The sequence below is a fragment of the Rissa tridactyla genome, chromosome 4, assembly GCF_028500815.1.
Source record: "Rissa tridactyla isolate bRisTri1 chromosome 4, bRisTri1.patW.cur.20221130, whole genome shotgun sequence".
NCBI classification, from domain to species: Eukaryota; Metazoa; Chordata; class Aves; order Charadriiformes; family Laridae; genus Rissa; species Rissa tridactyla.
The window spans coordinates 30,629,523-30,654,570 of NC_071469.1; the positions used below are offsets into that span (position 1 = coordinate 30,629,523).

The following is a 25,048-nucleotide window of genomic DNA, read 5'->3' on the forward strand; positions in this document are numbered from 1 at the left end:
AAAATAATAATCCTTGCCCACAGACTGTTCTTTAACTCTTCCTAATATATCAGAACAGAGACAGACAAATGTCTTCAACCCACATAGGTATATTATATTCCAAACAACATGGAAGGTTATAAAGAAAATCTCAACTATCAAATACTTCAGATAAACGTTTCTTAAAGACTACCTCTCTTTCAAGTACTTCATTTTATAACATCTATTAACAGGTTACATATTATCCTGCATAATTGCCATAAATCTACCACTTCTCTGTACCTAACATTTTTGCCCCCCCCCCCCTTTTTTTTTTTTTATATTCTCATTGCTTGACTGAATTTTCATCTGGTCAGCTGAATTTAATCTGACAAGCTTTACCATCCTAATTTTTTGACCAATAATTTAATCTTCAACATTTCAGTATGTTATTAAAAAAATAATTTTGAATAAATCATTATATTCTAAAAAACAGCGTTTAAACTTCCAAGTTACAAGCAATAAACAACCAGATACAGTATAGTACCAGTCACAAAAAGGAAAGATATCACAGATGACAAAGCAAGCAGGACACAAAATGGTACACATTTCAATAGAAGATTAAAAGTTGCTTTGATTTAGTAGTTCAATGAGAAAACGCACCAGAATGTCTACTAAGGGTACATATTGAACATTGTGTTGCTATAATTTATTTATTATCCTTAGGATAAGAAAATGTAATTTAATTGTTAATACCCAAATAAAATTCTAAGAAAAAAAAATCCTCATCCAAAGCAGTATGATGACATGAGATTAATCCCTTTTTTTAACTTCCCTAGGAGTAAAAGCGTAAAGAATTACATGACTTATCAATGAATAAAAAAAAAAAAAAAAAAGTATATCAATTTTACTTTTGTATATATAACAACTTCTATTGGATACACAAATACGTAAGTGTTAGCCTGGAAAAAATGTCTTTCTAAACAGCACAAAATACTAACTTAATGCATCAGAAAAACAATACACATGAAACTTGGTAAATACCCATTTTTTAAAGTATCTGTGAGCAGCAGAAGAATGCCATTCTTGCAATTAGACAGAAAACATTTCACAGAGAACCACTTTATGGGATTCACTTGCCTACTTTGGAAAGTTAACCTTTTGAACCATTCTTAGGGTATGCTGACCCCTAAAGGTCTAAAAATACTAAATCTGATTAAGCCATTACACATTTAAAGTACAAATTGTCAGAATACAATTCTCTGCTAAGTTATTCCACCATGACTATTTTTGTTTTCAGAGTATATGATTCAAAAACTTTAACTTCACTCACTAATAGCTCAAAATTCCATGAACTAAAATGGGTTTACAAGTAGTTTATTTTACACAATAATCTAGATAGAAATTCCTTTACATATGTAAGAAATACTCCCAAGCGGGAGTATTTCTTCTTTCTTCTAAACAACAGACTCTTCGTGAGAGACTTGACATTTATTATCTTTTGAGAAAGAACACATAGTATAAAATTTAAAAAAGGGGAAATACGCAAGATGCTATCAGGCTCTGATATAGGAGGCATCTTTGATGTTGACACACCTATTCTATTTTTTTTTTTTTTAACCTACACACAGCCCCTTACTGGAAAAAATCCACCCTTTTATGATGTACTGAAGGTCTCCTTCCTGTGTCTTTCCCTTTGTTCAATCCACACGTTATTATCTAGTCACAAGCCACTGTCTGACAATTCTCTTCTGTAAAGTCATTCAGTCACCTGGTGTGCTCTCAAACTCAGTGTCCCTCTCCCCCCCCACCACTTTTTTTTTGTTTAAGTTTCTGCCATGAAACATAGAAGAATGTATCTGAGAGCAAAATTTTGGTCATCCAAATACAAAAAGATCCTTCCATCCTGATGGAGATGAAAATTCCATGAACCATGAAGTTCCAAGTTAACCAAGGCTCCCTTTACATCCAAGCCTACCTTACTGTCTATATTCAATTGAGGCAATAACAAGAAACTCACTAATATTAGAACATGGCTTAATCATACTCTGGCCAGGCATGAGTAGCCAAGAAAGTCACTTTAAGGCAGACTTTAGATTTGTTGTTAACTCATTAAAAAAAAAAAAAAGTTGGAAAGTGCAAGGTATAGACAAAGAATTCAAATAAGACTTCTCAAAGTTATAGAAAAGCATTTCAATAAACCAGAAAATAAAAATAAAGCCGAAGATTTACATTCCTGTAGCTGCTCTCCTCTTACCCCAAATACTTTTAAGAGGCAGTGTGTGGTTGTGGGTTTTTTGGTTCTTTTTTTTTTTTTTTTCTTTTCTGCCAAAGCCAGTCATGGATCGGCAAGAACAAATGCATTCCAGTCACTGCCTAGCACTGGTACAACACCTGAGGTTCCTTATTAATATCTTAAAAGTCCTTACCTTTTGACCAGTTCTCCATTTGTTCTTCCGAACTTGTTTGATCTGGCACTGACTCCAGCTTTTGCTTGAAGATTTTAGAGCTAAAATAAAGCAAACTCTAGATAAATAAACTTGAAACAATACATTGTAACACACCTATACTTTGCCTTCATTTGACACAAAATTTGCAATGATTTAGAAATATTTATAACAGGTCAATAAAGTATGTGTACTTTAACAGTCAGCGCTAAATTATATTTCTCAGTAAAACATTTTTTCTTCACACATCTAATTTTTACAATGGTTTCGTCCAGATTTCTGTTGTGTGTAACACCTTTGTTGAAAAATTTATTAGCTTGTCTTCTTGTTCTAGAGTCTGGTCGTGGAAGTACATGCTACTGAGCACAGCCCAAATCACACTGAGTGGTCCCGCTAGAGGCAATGAGACTGCTCACTTCGGTAATTATTACAAATGCTGGTATGCGCTTTACTTTATAACATTCTTTCTCCTACAAAACATCAGTAAAGTGGCCCATGATGACTCCAACTCTGAAACTGCAGGTTTTTCTAAACAGCTAAATAATCCATCCTAATATTTGCATACATATTGCTTTAGACTATATGGCTAATTAGACAGTTGCAGTATTTCATATAATCAAAGATCTTCTAGGAACAGCTCTCAATACTCAAAAATAAGACCTACAGTAAAATGTTATGCTTATCAGGTAACGTTCTGAGTGTTAAAGTATATGTTCTCTTATATGTTAAAAATTCAACTATATTCTATATGTGAAGGAAATCTAAATAAATTTGCAATCTTGCTAATATAGTAAGCTTACCACAAATTTTATTATGTACTCAAGCACTTATTTTAAAATGTACTGTACAAAGGACAATTTTTCATCTTTAACTACGTAGTTGTGCTTATTTTCTATGTTTTCCCTGCTATATTTTTTCTACATTTATTAAAAAGATACAACATATGCCTTGAAGAGGCAGTGGATGGATCATGAAAATACCCAGAGAGTTGTCATTGTGCTAATAAATGTACGAGTTAAAAGAGATATATAAAAAAAAATTAAGTACTTATTTTAAAATTCAAGCATATTATACCAAGACATATGTTCTAACTAATAAAGCAGCAGAAGAAATTCTTTTCCTATACAACACCAAGAAGGCTGATGTTTTCATTTTTATCTTTGAGATGACAAAAAATTATAACTGTGCAAACACTTAAGATTCCACATTAGCATTCAAAGAAATACGTATTTAACTAGTATTTGTTGTTAACTATAATCATCCATAATAAAAAAAATAGTGCACGATTTGATGTGCTTAGGTCTTAACAAACAATAACAACTTCACCTCATATCGCAGAACACTGAGCTCCTTACAAGAGTCCCTCAAATGAAGCTGTACGCTTCTTTTTCAATTCTGTGTAACTGTGTTGATTTGGAGTTGGCAATCTTTTCCTAAGTTCCTCATTTACTTTTGGATTAGCTGAAAATATAGAAGGTTATTAATATCAAGAAATAGGTTTCTGTCAATGAAGCCATTTCCCTACATATTGCACAAAAAGGTTCATAATAACTGCAGTATTTTAATAAGATATTCATATACCAAGACATGAAGAAAATACGGTATTTAATAACCTCTGGAGTATTTTAAAACATGTCTTAGGGCCTTAATGTGCCTAGTAATATACTATTTAAAACCATAATTTTATCCCTCCACAATATACAGTCATTCTTCCTCGCCATTTACCCAGCTAATGAATGCCAGCAATTAGTAAAATGTAATCCCATTGCACAATCATTTTAATGCTTTTAGCACTCAGAAAAGTAAACACCAAATTAATACTGCTCAAGCCATATCAGATCCTAGTTGGAAGCAAGCAATTATAGTTCAGCTCCTCAGGTGTAATTAAATGATTGGAATGATTTAGTTCCATAAATGCAAGTTAATTCATAAGCAAGCAACAAATATACTGGGAGTAATTACAAGAAACATTGACAGTCTAAGCAGGGCATGTGCCTGCATGTACCTGATGTAGGAAAATGCTGCCCTCTCCTGGAAATAATAGACTATGGCACGGGAATAATTGGAGACAGAAGTCAAGAGGCTCATTTGACAGACTGCCTACATAGGTGAAATATGTTCTGCTAATTAATAGGAATTTTCTGGTTTACACAAACGGAAAATAAAAATAGTTGGTATCAGATTAAGGCAACCTAGTGATCGAAGTCAAACAGAAAGGCCTTTTGGGGCTCCCTAAGGTCTGCAGTATACTTTCCCTATTATTAGAAATAAAAACGTTAGTAAATAGAACAAAATATTCCATACACTAAGAATGTAAATCGGTTGTTCTGAACACAAACGCTGCAATAGCTATCTAACTTATGCACAACATTTACATATCATTCAAGATGTACCTTTACAGTAGGTACTTTGAGCATAAGGTATTTTTAGAAACAGAATTTATTGAACCATTATTATTCAGACAGTGTTAAACTTCGCCACATCAACAACAATCAGAAGCTGTCCATGAAGGTCTCCTCAGGAACAGTCATCAGAAAAATTAAATACAATTATTTTAAAGCTTTTCTTTACTTTAATTTGAAGACAAACTTAATAATCAATCTTTCCAATAGTCAAAAGAAATTTAAGCTGAAAATTAAAATAAAGTATATCGGTGGACTGAGACAAAAGTGAAAATGCAAAATGATACTGTAAGCCAAAATCTGGAGTTAAAATATAAATACTGATTTCCTTATTCACTACCTATTTTTTCAACCCGCATTAGTGTTAAGACTACTACTTTAGCATCATGCATAGAAAGCTAAAAAAAAATAAATAATTGAAATAATTGTCCTTATTTGTTGACTATAATATGCAATAGTCACGTAAAACTCCCACTAAATATTTAAGTACAAAACTACCTACAAATATGAATATAAATTAACCAGCATCTTCCTACTAATGAAGAAATTCCAGATCTACTTTTTTTGCCCACTACAGAAGTAACAAATGCTTCCCAGTTCTGCATATAGCAGGACGGGAGAAAACTCATACGCTGTGGTCAGTATATGACTATTTTCCACACACAGAAATTGACTGTAAGAAAGCTCAATTCCAAAGCACTCCATCACTGTAAAAGCCTGAAATTGTTCTTTACCAATAGTGCTTTGGCATCAAAATATTTCTTTGTTCCAGATCTCTGTGTATTTCAAAACAAACCCAAGCTGTACACAAATACCTTCACTATTACCTTACCTATTGTGGAAATGAAATAGATTATTTTAAGAAGTTGCATTATTAAAAGTTTAAAATGTACAGCACATTTGCTTTGCCCTTTGGTGTCACAGTCCTATTTTTCTATTCAAATCTTGTACACTGTAAGTTAATTGCTTTTGGAAACTACTTATTATTCATGTAAAAATTAATGTGCCAATGTGTTTAAATCCTTTTAAATGACCATTCATGCATCTTTCTTCTTTAAGTACCAATGAAATCTGTCAAAGACATCAATGCAAGATGGTCTTAGAGAAAGTTCTAATAAAGATTTTTTCTGCTAACATAAGATTTTCATTTTCGTCAACTTTACTTAAATTCCATTAATTTTTTAAGCTGCTTTTAATAAATTCACAAGTAAAAAATTTTAGGCTCCATAGTCTGTCATTTGTGTTCCAGCTGACTTTATGAATATTAATAACAGTGTTATCCTGATTAAATAGGCTTCATATAAAATCCCTGTGAATCCTATAGCTCAGACATCTCATTTTTCCAACTCTTTATGAATTTGGATTCAGACATTAAACTGGAAAAAACCTCTAAAAAACAGATTCAATGGTACATTCGTGTACCCTTAAGCAAAAAATTAGATGTTCTAATGATTCAAATAATTAAAATTGATAGGACCACATATTGAGATTTCAGGCTTTCTGTAAACATGCAACATATTTTAACTCTAATGAAAACGTCAACACTTCACAGAACAAAGGATTAAGAATCTATTATAAAATAATAATAATGTCTATCCTTATCCTTACCTTAAACAACAGACGATATGATCTTAACTCTTCATATATGGACTGCTGATTTGCAGAAGTATTTCCCAAAGAGAAAGAAATTAGTGGATGCTTAATTACATAAGCATACACATGTGAAAAACAATATTAACTTTTAATTGGTTTATACTTCAGCAAAACCAACCTTTTTCTAAAGAATGTCAAATCGAAGCACACAGGAAATTTTAACATTATCCTACGAGACTCATCCAGTTTCAAACTGTCAACTTCTTCCCATGCTTACATGTTTGAATTATTTACACCTATGACAGATTAAAACGGAAAACTAAGCTCACTACACTGCCTTCACTTTTTCTTTTTTTTTTAATATAGTGTTAAGTAAAATTACTATTTCCTCTTTCATTCAGGGATATTTTCTGTAAACATGGCCATCAAAATATTTTGCCTTCCAGTATCTGGAAATATGAATGGATTTTAGAAGAAAAAACCCACCTAAACAAAATAATGGCAAGTTCAAAAGGATGGAATTCCGGTCCTGGTTCTAATTACTTATCAACACAAACTTTTAATAAGACTTAAATAAAAACAAAAAGCATATAAAAATAACATACATCTGCATAGCATAGGTAGAAAGCATACAGTGATTTACTTGTGCAGTTCTGAATAGCTTTTATTACAGCTGTGGCAGCATTCCCCCTTTTAGAGGAAAAGGCCTCTGGAATCTCTGCAGAATACATATTGCACAAGGGAGAACCTCACAATAAAACCAACTACCAACCATCTGCAAAGTGACGTTCACCCAAGGTATTTAGATTAGTGACAGTCTGCTGTAGCTGCCAGCACTTTCCCTCCCTGGGCAGGAGATCAGGAAGTCCATCTTCTAAGCTGGAGTTCAGTTACTGACTCCCCCTCCCCAGGAACAGAAAAGCTGTTGAGACCCTTCCATACCGAGCCCTGATGATTGCAAACCCCTGTTCCTTGGTCTTGCCTTGACAGGTTTTGAAGACAACTTCTGGATCACAGCCTTAGCCACTGTGACAGGAAGCACACACTTGCTGGTGTCGATCGAATTCACCTCTTCTTCACAAGAAGTGAAGGCTACCCTGCCTGCTCTGCCTCTGGTGGAACAAGACACCAGTTGCCACCACCCCTTGGAATGGCACCGAGCCAGTCTTCGTCCACCTTAACGATGCAGTTGACAGTTGCCATTGACAGTTGCCACTGACAGTGCAGGGACGGAGCTATGTGAGGGAGGGAACATCATATACTTTATGGATAGGGAAATAAAGAATGAATTTTAGTATTATTTTCATAAGATTAATTAGATTACCAGGATCTCCTAAAATATCCTGAAACGTTTTGCCTCAGGCCAAGCTAAACTAAAAACCTTAATTTAGGAAGGTACACTACATAAAAACCAGTTACATTCTACAAGCATTTCCCTAGGGAACAAACAGACAGTTTTCTTAGCCCAGGTGGATGCCAAGTTTTGATTCAATGACATACTCCTCCACAAAAAAAGTCACATTTCCTCACTACTTTAAGAAACTTTACGGCAAATCAGAAGTCTAAGACAACCCAAAATAAGTTAAAATTAGCTTTGGGCAGTTATAAAAATACTAGTCAAAGAATAACTGAAATATTCCACCTTTGACAAATATTTGAAGGGGCTAACACATGTCTGTTGGATACTTGAAAGCTGTGAAATGAGACATACTTTGATATTTGATTACAGTTACTTTTTTTATTGTATTCCATAACTTTTATGTGCTTTTAAATACAAGTAGTTCATGCAAAATATTCTGTTTCTTTTTAAAAGAATGTAAAACACAGGCAAGCAGATTAACCCTGTAAGTAGAAGAATGTAGCATGAGTAGTACTTCAAATTTAAAACTCTATCCTGCTACAAAGACATCAAGATTTTGGTTTATAGAAGTAATTGCATTATCTGGAATCTCAATAAAAGCATTTTCCCAGAGGGCAGTCATGTAGTAATCCCTGGCTTTTCTCCCCTACTGATTCTTGGCCCAAAATGAGATGAGACATTTGCAGTTGGTTCCAACTAACCTGCGTAAATCAGAAAAACATGGAGAACCAGGGCTCGGCTATTTTTACTGTGTTGCTGCAGCAGCTTCTTCACATTCTCATTAAAGAATTTGCATTTGGTGCTTTTTAATGATGGAATACACTAAGCCAAAGAGCGCTCATTCTTTATGTCATACTTTTGACAAAGGGAAGAGAGAAGACATACAAATGCAGTTTCAACTGGTTTACAATAGGTTATACCTATTCCTGAATCAAATTTAATTGGATAAAGGACACGTACTTTTCTCTTTATTTTTTCTCCCTGATTTCTGCTATTAGCTCAGAGTCTCAAGGCTCAATTTTCTCTTTGCACATTCCAGGAAGTGTTTTATGTGCATATTGGTTCACCAACAGCCCCTCTCTTCTCTCCTCTGTTATATTCTCTCTCCCCCATTAACAACCAAAATAACAATCTTTGTATCTTATTTACTAAACAATCTTGAGCTTGCTCTGTCTTCTTTCCCACTTTTTAGCTGTCCTTTGTCCTCCCTTTCTTTTCTTTTTCTTTAGTTTTGTCTTCTCTTTGACAACACACGCCTTTTCCTTCTCCCCCTGCCTGCCACCTCTTTGAAATGTAAAGAAAACTGCAGAGGATCTTATCAAAGACTATGTCTCCTTTTTTCCCCCAGCTTTTCTCATCTTGGTGTACATTCTGTGAAGCAGCTTTCTTCTGTGACACCTCCGTTAGCATTATTTTCACTCTAATAATGAAACTATGATATGCCTTGGTCAAGTGTAGAATAGCCAATTTATTTATCTATCCATTTAGCTAACACTTCACTGGTCTTATAACTCAATTATTAGATATCACATAGGCAGCCAGATCTCCATTTCTAAACAGTTTACATCCAGATTGTGATTTCCATAGCCTTTAAGGATAGGATATATACATGCATTTTAGGCTGGCTGTTGTCTTATCTAGAGCCAAAAGAATATTTAGTAGACTATTTTAGTAGAATCAGCACTACATCCCCATGCCGGTGAGATCTAGCTGCACATGCACTCTATTGACAGGATCATAGCCAGCGGACAAAGGGAAATGATTAATCCCCTCTAATTGGCACTTGTGAGACCACATCTGAAATGCTGTATCCAGTCTGACCCTCTCATGGATGTCCTGAAGCAAGTCCAGCAGAAAGCCGTCAAGACGATTAGGGATGTGCTGCACATGACTTATGAGGAACTCAAATGAGTTGAGTTAGTTGGTTTTAAGGAAAGAAGGCTAAAGGGGGATTTTATTGGATTTTACCTGCCTTGTGAGCGAATATACAGAAGACAGAGACAGATTCTTCTCTTGGAGACAAGTTGTAACACAGATAACTCAGAGTTATGGGTAAGAGATTTTTCACAGCGAGGGAGGTCAAACACCGGAACACGTTGCTCGGAGACGTTGCAGAATCTCCACTGCTGGAGATGTGCAAAACTCATCTGGATATAGCAACCTGATCTAACTTAGGAGATCACCCCATTCTGAGCAGAGGTGTGAACTGGATGATATTCACAGGTCACCTCCTGACTACCTATTTAATTATTCTAAGGATTGCAATAAAACAAACCCACCAGAACTAGTATTCTTATAATACACTAAAATCTGGGTTGCTTTCTGCTTTACAAGGTAGGACAGTAGAGCAGGGGGAATAAAAAAAAAAAAAAGAAAAAAAAAAAAGCCAGCAGTGAAGCTCAACTGAAGACATCCACTTGGCAAAGAGGCAGAATGCCAACCGGGAGGAAACAGTGCACCAATAGCATCTTCACCAGCAGCATTTTGAGGACTACTTGCCTCGAGAACCCCATTTCATCCAGTTTGCTACATGACTGGATGATGTGGCATTAGACCAAATGTCAAATGCTAGTTTGCACACCATCCTTCAATAAACAAAAACTGGACTACTGATACAGATATTTCTGAAAGCACTTGCCTCAAGCCCCACAAAATACACCTCCACACCCCAAACTTAAGAAAAAGTCACTGTGACTAAAGAGCTACAAAGCTAACTATGGAAATGATTAAAGAAACAGAGAACTTATGTTTGCAAAATTCATTGTCTATTATATTCACGATCTTGAAATTCCCAAATCATATTTTTTTCTATCACAGAAGTAAGTTGCTAGTCTAGATTTTACCACAAAAGCAAAAATGAAATCACAGAACATTATATGCCCATAAAAATGAGAAGCAGTAACTTAGTGACAGATTCATAAACCACTAGTATAAGTAATAGCATTAAGTAGAAATGATATTTCTCCTGCCAAAAGCATTCCAATTTAATTGTTCTGCTGCCTTCACAGAAAGAAGGAAGATTGAACATGGACTTAGTGAAGAAAATGAGGCAACAAACCCCACTGAAGCAGAGAAACTCAGTTTATCCAGCCAACTTACATTTCTCAAAGTACCTTCAAATAGCACCATTTTTCCTGACAGCAAACTTTCTAAAAATAAAAAGCATAAAGACTACAAACAGTGTGGATATTGGAGCCTGACCAAGAACTATCACGAGTGCTGAACATGCAGAGGCCTGTCAGAAACGTGCCAACCTTTCAAGACTCAGTCCTGTGGATGGGGACCGAGAGGGGCCCATTGGTCTCTCGCAGGGAAACACAGTCGCACTGGTTACGTATTTGTCAGACTGTTTCGAACAGCATGAAAACACAAATGTACCTTTACTGCTGTTGTAAACCAACATATCCAGCACACTGGATCTACCCCAAATTATTTATGCACTCAAATTCAACAGCATACATTTGAGCTGCTGAAGAGAATCGCGACACCTGAAATTTCACAAGCTAAAACGAGCAGAGAAATAAAACCACACCGATTCCAGATCAGCCAGTTTTGTTCTTTTTAAGAGAATTAACTAAGCTGTCATTTGCTTAGATCACTATCTGAAGAGAAAGCTATCCTTTAACTGAAAGCAGAATTGCTCCATAAACTACGCTTGCACAGCACTAAGAGCACTGGAACATATAGCGTTGCTCAGGTGTGAACACAAACATACTTTTGACTCAATAAACATATAGTCTCTCCCCAACTTGTGATTTTTTTTTTTTTTTTTTTAAATCTAGCAACTGGATCCAGTACATAGTGCCTTTTCTTCCTTATAAATGAGAAGTGGAGGGAGTTACAGGGGAATGGCACACTCCAGGACACGTGTGCTACGCTCTTAACAACACTTCAGAGCATATTCAGCACCTATGCATTGGCTGTGTGCTTTACAAGATGCTCAACATGTATGATATATAACATGCCCTATTATGTACTGTTGCTTATTTAGTATGATTAGCAGGCTAGTGTTTTTAGAAACTTAATACAGATGCTTCTCTCAAACTTAATGCAATATCAAAGAAACCTGAAAGCCAGTGCCATTTAAAATAGCAAGCTGCACATCCAGAAATGGTCTTGGACCGTCAGAGAAGAATCAGATATTCTGAGTTGGGCCAGAACTCAATAAGAACTGGAGAACAGTCAGTGAAATTAAGTCTGTTGAGAATGGCCAGAATTTAAATGGAAGCTAAAAATCAAAGAGGCTAAACCTGCAAACATTCAGCACCATGGAGTTGTTGCACTGCTTCCTTTTCTTGCACCAAAGGAAGGTACAAGGTTAAAGGGGAGTTGCCATTGACTCCAAATCAGTGCCAGGCAGAGGTATTAGCTAACGAGGTTTAGATCATCAGTCACATTATCACAGACATTTCTGACAGATCCATCTCCCTGCCAAATTTTAAGAAAGCAATGCAAAACATGACCATATACTGGCTTCCCAATGAAACTACTGCAATATTTTTGTTTACATCTGGGAAAACAATGTATTTATCCTTAAACCCTAGTTAAACCCTAGTTTGGAATATACCCAAAACCTTCTCTCAGCTGAAACTTACCAAAAAAAGTCACCTTCACCCAGTAGGAAGGAAATGAGTATTGTGGAAAAAGAAAAATCTCCATCTAAAACGGTCACGTTACAAACAGTGGAAAACTCAAAAAAAATGCAGAGGTGCAGGACAACTTTAAGCACAGGCAGAGCTAAGAGATAGCCTGTAATGAAAGCTCTGATATTTCTGTTCTTGTCCAGCCAACGAAATAGTTGAGCTTTTTTTTGAAATACACATTTGAATAAATTGTTCTCATTCCTCAATCTTGTCATCATTTATAATGATCCACAACACAAGGAATAAAGAAGCCGGACAGGCTTACTTTTTAAAAGATGTTTCTTTACTGGGTTTTGAAGAAAGATCATTTAAAACCCTTTGTAAGCACATTATTCAGCCAAAAACACAGAAGTAATTTACAGTGAAGAACCCTTAAAGAATTCCTCTGAGAACATAAACTACAAAAAGGTTCATATAAGTTGAGGGTTACACAACTGACAGAAAAAGTTCTTATTAGGTGTTCTAAGCCCTAAAATCAGATTCTTTCCACACAGACAAATGGAAAAAAAAATACTGGAAAAATTCAAGACCTAGGATTATCTAGCCAGTTTCAGCAAGATTATTCTCTTCAGTTTTTTTGTAAAAAGAAACAGATGGAGGTTCTCTTCTTTCTTGCAACCTCATCACAAATTTCGATATCTTGCATTCATTATTCCTTGATTCATCAAGCTACATTAATGTTTTCATTGCCAAAACACTTGACACCAGAGGTGAAAAGAAGAAATTATGTGAGGTTGCAAAGAGCTGAGACAGCAGCTGAATCTTGGCCCCACACCAGTTATTCCTGGGCGGAGCAAAGAATTTCTAAATCCACTTACTAGACGAAGGAGGCAAAATTCTTCTTTGGCACTTCTGAAACCCAGGCTTATTTTGATGACTGCTTTCTCTTGCACATAATTGTGCTGAACAGTTTGAGGCTTGTTTGCCAGATATTCTGGGCATTACAAATTGCACTGCTTGGCATCACTAGAAAGTAAAAATTAAAAAAAAAAAATAATCAAGACTTTATAGCTACAGAGGCATAGCTAACACACAAGATTAAGAAAAGGGCAAATCTGGCCAACAGTTCAAATACTCAGAACAACTCTCAGACATTGTCAAGCTGCAAGACTTGTAGACTCCAGAGTCTTACCTCCCCTTTCATGTTGAAGGAGCACCTGACTAAGTTAGGTATGTGCACTAGGATGGCTTCTTTGCCTAATCATTACACTAGAAAAAAAACTCCTAAATAGCTTCCTATTTCATAGTCAAACTGGGAGGAAAGAAGGGAGAAAGTCCTCTGGAATACTTCTTAAAACACATTATGAATAAAGACAACTTTGGTTTAGTGTTGTGTTTTTGCAACATCTTGCTGTCAAAGGCAAATCTTAACATGTTCAGACTTTAATGTTAAAAAAGGCATCATTTTTCTGATAAAGTTATGCCACTTTGACACTGCTTTCATAGTGGTCTTCAATATTCTTCTTTAAATGTCTTCAAGACTTTAAAGCCACAACATCTCAAAAACTATTTCCATTTGGAAAAAGTTATGTTTTTACATAAGTAAGTCACAGCCCTCTTGTGTTTTCTTCTTATCTAAAGGAAGTATTTCACTGTACTCAGTTCTTCAGCTGGATTGTGCATTTGCCAAGCAGACTGGTTTGGGAAAAGAGCTACAAAGTTGTTGCAGTTTTTGCCACAACTTAGCTTATTACAATGTGTTGTTCCTGCTTGAGAAGGGTTAAGTGAGTTTAATTTACTCATCACACTTAACTTCACTGAGGTGTAAGACTAGTTTTTGTTTTTATTGAAGATACTTGTTAAAATAAGCTAAACACAAGGAAAAGGTAGCTTAGTACTTAAAAGTTTTGCACAGTGCTTTCAGGACAGGTTGAAAAAAAAAAAAAAAACACACCTAGTCTCAGACATCCATTAATAGACACCTCCCTAAAAACCTGTTTCTCAAGATATTTGAGAAGTCCAGAGACCCTACAACTAGCAAAGTCATGCTCCAATCACTATTTCTTTTTAATCAGATGGGATATGGTTTTGTTTCAAAACATTTTAGATAACTTTAGATAATTTTTACAAACTTATCTAGAACTGGCATTTAACATTAGTCTGAATGAATTTCTATAGCAACTGGAATAAAATTTTGCTTTTATTTACAGTCTCACATTCTGGTATTAGTAAACAGTGTCACTTTTACATAGAATTGTATTAAATAGCATTACAGTTTAAAAAAAAGGTCCATTACTGGGTTATTTTATTACATGTGGGATTTTTAAGAACTGCAGATGTACAGATAATTAATTTCCCTGATGTCTCTAATGGACTGAATGGCTGTATTATTGGAAAGAAAGTGTAATGTGTAATACTAAATGGGCTCTCAATAAAGTATCTGGTTTGATTTTATTTTTAATTTTTTTGGTAACTTTAAGGGTAGATTTGAAATGTTTATATTACACCAAGTAGAAAACAAGCTACTGGGCAGATACAACTGGAAGGGAACCTCAGTATGATAACAGCATATGCTATTTTTAGTAAGTTTTCTCTCATAAGTGTAAGACACTGAATGTTTGCCAAAAGAATTTTACATCTAGGAGGGTTTTTGAAATACGGAAGATACTTTTAAACTATGAAAAGAATTATAATTTTTGCCTAATATTTAGTAACCTTCAGATACTGTAATTCCACTTCAGATCCTGGAAAAACATTCTGGAGACAAATATTAGTCTACCACTGGATAGTGAAGAGGAGGAACAAAATTACATTTCAAGGGGAAACTGTTTTAATTAGAGTTACCTTGTACACCTGCACAGCAGTCACCTTCAGTACAGTGTGAGAAAAAGTGTTACACCCCACAACTGTGTTTATTCTTTCTGCCATCAAATTCTGAGTCCATAAAGCAAGAAGCTGAAGCTTGCTCCCAGGCATATTTATATCTCCCTACATTTATGCCACTGCAGTGCAGAAAACTAACTTGAAACACCCTTAATTGGCTGACTATACATCCTAGGATAAGAGTCTTTTGATATATCCATTGCACCCTAATCCATAACATTTATGACAAAGGAATCCTCCATGGGTGCTCCATTCTTTTATACTGTTGGGGTGCCACGAACAAATTAGGGGGGTGGGTCCACTAGTGCCCTTTCACAGTTGTATCGCATCAGAAACAGCCTCATTATGATCCTGAAAGAAATCCCATTGTATCAAAAAATGGATGGTGAGCCTATTCTCACAGGGAGCTGCATTTCCATATCTGTCCTTCCGCAGCGTAATTGATCTTTGCCGTTTGGAAAGAAAGCCCGATCACACAAGAAGCAGACCTCAGTGATCCAATCACCAGCCCAGCAAATGAAAGCTGCTGAGCTACAGCCTGCGCAGAAGCTTACCAAGCGCTATACTAGAACTTCATACTTGTTAAACCATTTGGTACGCGAGACCCTTTACCTTGAAGCCTACCTAACAAACGAAAGAGCTGATCCTGACCCCGCCGCAGTGGCCCGCCCTTTGCTGAAGCGGAAGAAGTTACAAGCTCACAAACTACAACTACTGAAGAAAGCAAAAGACCACTTGTAATCCCAGAGCTTACCTAGAAGACCTGTTCAGCAACACCAGATCAGCACCCTAGGGATGTTGTGTCACTACTCATCGCTAGTACTCTCTGCCGTGATCTAACTCAGGTTAACAGTAGCAAATTACTGACCTCAGAGACACTGGTATTTTGACAGGAGCCCAGAAAACCTGGAGTCTGTAATAAGCAACAGACGTAGAAATCACTGCTTCTGTATAATAAGGGCAGCTGATCGAGACATGTTTTGGAAGTCAATGCTTCTGAAAAATGTCCAGCTCGACAAAATACCTGTCAGGTCTAGTAACACTTTTTGTGAAGCGGATCTCATGTCGAGAAGTCTTATTTCTTATCGCTCAAGGACTCAACAGCTCCAATACATTACATATGGAAAAACCTGTCACTGAACGTTACAGCTTATTTATGAAATATTTGTGGAAAGATGAGTGGCAGTCATTTTGGTTAGCTGCCTACACATTTCAAATTTCAGCTTGCAAATTGGTTACTTAGAGGTTGTCTCTTCCTCCAGTTCAGACTGGCACAGACGGTCAGCTGAGATACCTGAACCTGAGCTACCTCCTTAAAGGATAAAATCATCAACAGCATATGTTCTCTATGAGGACCTAGAATCCATTTTATTGTCCCGCCAAACCTGATAAATAGTTAAATTTCCTTCTAGATAAAATAAGCCTTCCTGATATAAGATGCTCCTGATAGGAAGCAATTTATTACAGAAATGGATTCTTAAATCATGAGTTCCATCATCTACATAGCATTTGGATACCATCAACTACCTCTCCAGCACACGCAAGGCTGTTTGAACAGGGCCAATCTAATTTCCAATGTTATTGCAGCAATAGTTCCATTCTCACCCACAGACCCCAAGCAAGCTTTGCATTAATCTCTTCTTAACAAAGACATGTTAATTTGGCTACAGGTAACATACAGGAGGACAGAGAGCATTAATACCTATTTACTCCTTTGAAAACCAAAAATACTCAAAGCTCTAACATTTATAATGCAAGTAAAGAGCGCATAGTAGGAAACATGGTACTTATTGGATTCATTTTATTCACTTGGTATTTCCCACAGTAGTAATGTGTTTTGCACGTGAAGGGGTTTCCATCTACTGACCTTGGCATTTGTCAGGACCATACTGTGATTTATATTGAGAATTCCAAGCCTTTATCTGATCTTATAAATAAATGTAAAATACATAAAACAATTATCCTAGTGTAAAATTGAATTTTATCTCTCTGTAACCAGCTTTTGTCTATGCTATATATTTCTATGTTTGAGTACAATTCAAAATTAATAATAGGTATAATTTATTTTCTGCCTTTTCATTATCTTGACATTTTAACAATCTTTTTTTTATATATATACTCAGGCTTTAATTTTATACAGGGCTTCAACCCTACAGTTTCTTTTTAGACACAGACAATGTGTCTTTCAGAATATCTGTTCAAGGAATAAGCCTGCTGAAAGAACATATTGGCCATTTAGCAGACAAAAAAACAGTATAAAGAAATAACAGGACTTTATAACAAAGGAAAACACCAGATTAGCAGCCTGGTCTAGTGGGAGGTGTCCCTACCCATGGCAGGGGGGTTGGAACTAGATGATCTTTGGAAGGGGAGGTCCCTTCCAACCCAAACCATTATATGATTCTATGAAAATGTAGCACTGTGTGTAAACAACAGAAAAACACATATTAGAAGAAATCACAAATTACAGTGAAGAATTAGAAGAAGAAAGTAGAGTTCTGAAGTTGGTGATTCTGGAAAATTTTTAACACAGAGCTTAGATTTAAAAAAAAAAAATTATTTTTTTTAATAGCTAAAAAAGATAACCAAGGAAGTCCTTTTCCAGTTAAAGGGCAGCCACAACTCTATATTGAATGCTGTAGTGCTAGCATTTTAACATAGAGGTTAGTCTAATGTGGACATGAGCTTTTCAGTGGTCCATGAAAAATCACTTTACAGAACAATTTTTGGGGGCTTAAATAAATTACATAAATGCACCAGCCTAATAGTTTATTTTCTTTTCTTACCACAATCAATTAACATCACTTCAACTAACTATCCCCAATGTTTTACTACCTCAGACATATGTATGTTGAATTTAAAGAAAGTCAACTGTTTCTAAAGTCAAGTTCTCACTACCGCACAGGCTCAAGTGTGCTTTGTATGCGAGTGCTATGGGTTTACACAGAAGCTTTCTTTTAAGGAAAGCAAAAGGCTCAGAATTAGAGAAGGTCAGGAAGAAAAATGACAAGAAAAATTTGTTTTCTCCAAAATGGCAGATCTGCAACAAAAGCAAGATGCCCAATTCAGCTGTGCCACATGTACACAAACATACACGGTAAAGCATGAAAAAAAATCCCAAAGAGATTTTGATGAATAAATACGAAGAATGGCACAGCTATACGGACCGGTAGAAAAATTGCAACTTTCCACACAGGGCAAGCAGAAGTTCATCATCTTGGCCACTCTGCACAAAGCCAGACTGGCAACACCAGTGACTTGTGCACACTCACAGTGGGATTCCTTCACGTCTGCAGCAAATGAAGCCACTCACTGGGCCTTTGTGATTAGAGGAGGAATGTCATAACCATGGTGGTCTAGACTGCTACCAGTAAAAACAAAACATCCCAAAATGAGTGGCCCTTGGTCTGAAATGGCTGTGGTCAGGATGAGGCATGTTTAGGACGCAGTCCCTCGAATACCTTGTGATAAACGCACACAGAGAAAATAACACGAAAGAACACTGTAGTTAACTGAATAAAAGGTTAAAGAAAATAAACAATATCTTTGCAGCTTAGCATTTATTTGTGAACTGCTGGTGCAACTCTATGCTTGACAGAAAAGCTATGAGGCTTTTGGTAGCTTGACAAGACAATCTACAGGCTTGAATGAAATGTTCAGCTTAAGGAATTAGAATAAATCTGATGACTGATGTGCTACTGAACGTGACAGACTGTCATCTGTTTTAAACAGGATCTCTGTAGGATGTACTGAAAGCAATTTTTTTCCATTACCTTAAACATACTAAGACTTTTTCCAATGAGTTCTGGCTAACCTATTAAGACAAAAGATCTTCTCAAACTCTTGCCATTTCAATAAAATAATGAAATAGTCATTCGGCTTACTTGCATAATTAATTCATGCTAACACTGTGATCAATTTACATCCAGTCCACAAAAGCATACAACAAAAACGATTACTCTTACCTCCCAAATTAACCATAAAATTATAAGATATGAACAAATCAGTGATTACACTAGCTTATCTAAGCCCTGTTCATATATAAAGTTTCATATATAGAAATATCAAATTGTTTACCTGTTATCAAAGCAATTAAATACATTCTTAATTGAGTCAGGAAAACATTCTAGTAGTATCTTTTTCATATTATCAGCAGATTTTATACAAGAAAATAGGTGCAGAGTTCTGCAATAGCTTTTTACAATCAAGAAAAACTGATCAACGGAAGTCCTACAGTGAAATGGTACTGCAACAGATAGCTAGGGATAGATTAAAAAACACAAGCTCTAGTTTTAACCTGGCCAGATCCTATAAAACAGTTACAAATCCTAATACATGCATGTATTTACTAATTTTAAATATATACATAGACACAATTATATAAACAATGTAAAATAAGATCAAAATCTTTGTGAGGCAATTTATGCTATTTTAAAAACCATACAAGTATCAAAAACATCGGCAAGTTCTAGGCTCCAATGGGAATATCCTTCCTTTGTCAGACTGTAAATAGTTCCTGTAGGAACTACTGAGGTGCTTTATTATGTCCTTATTCTAGAGATAGTGTTTCAAATCTGTTCTACAAACCAAAAATAAGGAAAAAAAGGGATTTTGTGACATCCACCTGGAATCTGTGCCTTAGATATAGGTAATGGGCAAAATTGCTCATTGGTGGATTAAGAGCAATAATGTCAGTTTGAACCACTCTGCATTTACAAAGCTGAACGAGGGAGCCAGCACAACTCCCAAGCTTGCACAATCTGCTTCCAAAGGGGAATAAGACTCAAACCACCACCAAAGTCATTCAACTTTCAGAAAAGGCTACTTGTCACAGATGCATACCATTTAAGACATTTTAGCTATCTGGCAAATTTCCCTCTTAGTTGGTTGATTTATGTGGAACTAAAATTTCACATCACACATATTTCTAAGAACAGAGCAGCCCATACCGTTTAGCCTATAAATGTCAGCATTAGACCAATTTACCTTGCTAGTTTCCCTTACTGCTATACAAGAGTATCACAATTAGTGGTAATTAGCCCAGCAGGAAGCCTGTTTCTAGGCATGGGCCAGACTGCAAGTGTATACCACATGTATTTCACTGCCCACAGAGAATTAGCATTTTGAAAGATGCTTTGCATTAGAGCTAGTGAGCTTATGTGTCTGAATGAATGTTAAACTCTGAATATGAAAGCTTTGACAAGTCCTGCTGGTAAGATGCAAATTTAAGCCACAAAAAGTTCAAGAAGCTCAGTCAAAATAGTTTTGCGTGTAAGTGCAGTTGTCTAGGTGTCCCCTCCATTTGCACTCAGAAACCACTCAGACCTCAGAAGACCAACAGACCTTTTTTCAATCAGTTGCTGTGTTATAGATGATCAATACAGAAGATCACAAGCCTCTGCACAATCTGATGATTTGTTCTATATTTTGCAATTCTTTAAATGGCTCTGTTCCCATAATCTCCTTCCCCACTTAGCGTAACAAAACCAACAAAAATACACTATAGCAGTGATGAAATCTCATGCTACAGCAATTATCAAATAGGTCTTTGAGGTACTCTACACTATCAGGAGATAAATCTATTACTTCTGCTTATATCAGAATTAGAAATTAATCTTCTTGAGTTACCACCTGAGATCTTTTGGATGAAGAGAAATGGAACAAGAGCCCAGAAGCTCTGATTCTTCCCAAAGCTTTTCACAATTGTTAGCTGTCCATTTCTATCATCTTTCTTGAGTCAAAACATCAGAGCTCACCTCTGCTATTCAACATGTGTTCTATTTTCCCTGCTAAATGCTTCAGGCACTACATAAAATCCCAAAAGAATCAGGTGCTGATACATAAGGAATGCTGAACACACACAGAGGTGGTCTCCACTTTCTTCAGGACAACTGCCAAATTCAACTGATGCATCAAGCACAGAAAAACATTTGTTATCAGTCATCTTTTCATGATGCTTTCCATGCACTAGCAGGTGCAAGGCTGTATTTCTGTGTTTTGTTTTTAAAAAACATTTTAACACCAATTTTAATGAAGGCTTGTCTTTTCTTCCCACATTTTAATGACCAGTAAACCCACCCTTGTTGATTCTACCACTCCTTTCACGTTTCATACAAGATTATTAAGCTCTTCTTTTGCTTCTAAGGGCAAACATTCATTGGAATGTCATTTTCTGGACATTTTATCTTTCCAGCTCTACCCTGTATTTCATTGAAGGCTAACTTTTCCTGAAAAAGCCCCCTCCCTCTTCAAAGAAAATGCTCCTTTAAGGAGAACATGAGCTAAAATTTTGTAACCATTCCTTTGAGAATCTGAGAAAGGGACAGAGCTGACCCAAACTGGCCAAAGGGATATTCTATACCACATAACATCATGCTCAGTAATAAGAACTGGGGTAATGCAAGAAGGGGGTGTGCAGTTTGTCTTCCCAGGCAGCTATTGCTCAGAGAATGGCTGGGCACTGGCACACTTGTGGGTGGGAGGTGGTGAGTGACTTCATTTGCATTTTTTGGGGTTTGTTTATTTTGTTTGGGGTTTTTTTTTTTTTTCATTCTTCTTTTTCCTTTGCTTATTAAACTGTCTTTATCTTGAACCATTAATTCTCTCACTTCTGCTCTCCCTATTCCTCCCCCATCCTGCCGGGGTGGCGGCCAGAGAGCAGCTGTGCAAGTGTTTAAACTGCTGGCTGGGGTCAACCCACCACCCCACAGTTTTTCTTTTCTCTCTCAAAAGCACAAGGATGTTCATAGTTGTGGTTTGTGTTTGTTTTTTTAAATGCACTCCGTCTCCAAAGTGCAACAAATAGTTGGGTTTGAAGGACTGGTGTACTACAGTTTGCTATGTGCCATGTTAAAGAAAATCCGTAACTTCATTTTTGCAAACCATAAGCAAAAGTGATTGCCAACCATTAAAACAAATAAAAACCCCAAATGATGGCATTCCATCAGAATTCTAACTCAATAATTTATTTTTGACAAATGCTTTCAAAATTTCGCTTTTAACCCTATTCCCTAACATCTGAATGCCGGTTTCACATGCATAATGAACAGCAGGCAGAAACACATTTCTGAAGATTCTTTCAGATTGCAACTTAGCTCAGTGTTCTTGTAGTCATCAGACAAATCTGCAGGCTTTGAGAATGACTTAATTTTTCTTTTTTGGGGATATAAGGTACTGTACAGGAGTGTTATTGCACAGAAATATTAGTCAGAGTAAGAATGCCACCGACCCACACCCTTCCCACTGTTTTGAAATGTAAACATTAAGTCATCTAGAATTTCAAATAAGAAACGCAGGGTATATGTTATACAAATTCTGTACCTGTAACAATCACAGAATAATCCTAATCTGTCGGATTTTTCATGTATATACTTATTGAAACAAACACAAAAAAAACCCCCACAACAAGAATAAAAACTTGCTACCTCTTATTCACTCTAAAACATTATCCTCCTTTCTCCCTTTAAAATTAAGAACCTTATGTCACATTTTCAAATAAAATTAGCACCTTGCTATTTAGGAACTGTTCTCACACTACAGCAACTTGTCTACATACAAACCCGCATCAGGTAAACTTACTACTAAAGGAAGTTGTTTGCAACTTGCACATTCTTCACAGTTTTACAAGCAGCCTACACAGATGTCAATAAAACAAGTCCATATATCAGTTGGTTGAACTGCGTAACACTGGGCTGAGGGTGTGGACACACACTGTGCAAAATGTGGAATACGCAAAATTAGCTACTGCTGATTTTGAATTTATGAACTGCACTATTTGAAAAATTTCAATACTCGAAAAGGTAGTTTCAAAAGGATCAGCAGCTGGCATTAGTGAGAAACAAAAATACAAAACCAAATCCCCAAACTTAAATTTTAAAAGCAAATTATTTTGCTCCATATTTTTCTTAAGAGCTTCCCACAGGCCCTGTTTTCGATGCTCTCAACCAAGACTTGCCCAACGACAAGCAGTTGATTCAGAAATTAACTGAAAAGGGAAAACACTTGGCCTATCAGACAAGCTCACAGCACTTTAGAACAGATCAGGCTATTTCACCCAATCACCTGCCCCCCAGGAACAACATGAAACTGGCCCTAAGCGTCTCAGCACATGGTCACTGCCTTGATTTGCACAGCTAATACTAGGCATTTAATTTTAAAACGGTGTTCATTTATTACATATGAATAAAACATATTACAGGTACAGAAGCTTCTCCTGCCTGGCTCTCTGGGTAGAGAGGCTGCAGGTTCTCTTACCAGCCTACTGAAGGCTGGCTGTTGGCACAGGGCTCCATCTACCGGTTTGCAAGCCTGTATGCCCATGCGAAGAGCTGGTGGGGAAAAAAATTAAAATCTCAGCAGCTATTTCACATCTATGTTTGCTAATGAGATCAGAATATTCAGAAAACATTACTGCTTCAGAAAAAAAAAAAAAAAAAAGACAAGACACCCAACAGTCAGAACATAGGCACTCACACATGCTAGGAGGGAACAGTTGCATGTATAGGAAATCTTTCATTATCCTTTAACATTTGCAAAATGTATCTTAAAAACTGTTCTAAAGAACCACAATTTTTCTACAAGAAGCAGCATACTATACAGTCCCAATCCAGATGTACAGCTTTATCATTCCTTCTTAAAGCAAGCAAATAACAAAACACAGATAACACAGAAAAATTACTGGAAATTAATTGCATAATATCTGCACAATTTAAAGCATTAGAGGTGGTCTTTTTTTTTTCCTTAAAAAATGGGATTCCTCAAATATACGGAAGAAAAAAAATTCAGTAGGAGACTGCCATCAGTTTTCAAGGGTATTTCTGCACTGTAGCAACTGCAGCTCATGCAGCTATAGTATGTGTAACTTTAAAGATTAATTTGGCTACTGCTGTCATATGCAGCATTTCTCAAATTGAGGCATTTAACCCTTGCCTTACTAACCCTACCCTGCCTTCAACTCATGTTTGGCAGTGAGAAAGAGCAGTGTCTTTTCCTCCCCAGGACCCTCTGTGCCCATCAGCTCAGCCCTGTTGACCTCAGGCTGCAGAAGAGAAGCCGGAACAGAAAGCAGCAAAAGCAGCAGCCGTGCTATCACTTCAGAGGAGCAGTTCAGGTAGTTACCTGAGCTCATTTTGAAGAGGGTTACAGTGGTGGCTGTAGGGCAACAGCTGAGAAATTAGATAGCAGCCACGACATCTAGTTGGCAAGGGGCAAAAAACAGCTGACCAGTCATCCCAGTTCTGTTCTCCAAGGTGTGCCGAGCAAGAGCAGCAGCTAACTTCAGACCTCGTGCAAGACAAGAGACAGTGCAAGAAAAGGACGGTGAGCTCCCCAACTCCTCCCCACGTCTTTTCTTTAAACACCCTGCCCCATACTCATCACCGAGTTGAAGGCAGCTAAGTAGGGCTCAGTACTGTTGCAGGTACAAGAACAATGGGATCAGGGTAAGAAAACCACAGAAATACCCACATCCCACGCTCACACTGTACCTATACGTAGGAAAAGATGAGAATAATTTAGCCAGGAACACCTGGAAACAACCAACAGCAAGAAGGCAGGAATGGAGCACGGAGTAATAAAACCCAGGCACTACGGGACATCCTACAAGGCAGGGAGAACTGGTGAACAAGGACAGCAGGAAATTCATGCAGTTTCTCCTGAGGTTCAGTTTTCCCAATTTAGCTTGTCCCCCTAAAATGACAGTTGAAGAGACTAATGGACAAAATCTCCTACAATGAACTTGCATAACACCACAGAATAAGAATAAAACCAGAAAGGATATTGCCTTTTTTTAAATCTTATTTTAACTTGAAGGAAAAGCAAAAT

The 25,048-nt window shown here is 36.6% G+C and overlaps 1 protein-coding gene across 14 annotated transcripts in view; it reads right to left on the reverse strand.

Annotated features, from left to right (window-relative positions):
- Positions 1-25,048, reverse strand: part of MIPOL1 (mirror-image polydactyly 1) — a 195,513-nt gene that overhangs the window by 159,509 nt on the left and 10,956 nt on the right. For 7 of the 14 annotated variants that reach the window (XR_008466249.1, XM_054200347.1, XM_054200344.1 and 4 more), the window contains one exon: positions 2,388-2,467. Coding sequence is in view for 13 of the 14 variants with exons in the window: in XM_054200347.1 (XP_054056322.1) it covers positions 2,388-2,467 (80 nt within the window). In the remaining variant the exon portion in view is untranslated. Of the gene's footprint in view, positions 1-2,387; positions 2,468-3,731; positions 3,867-6,415; positions 6,461-25,048 lie in introns of all 14 variants that reach the window. The other 7 variants (XM_054200339.1, XM_054200337.1, XM_054200336.1 and 4 more) reach the window with 2 other exon arrangements.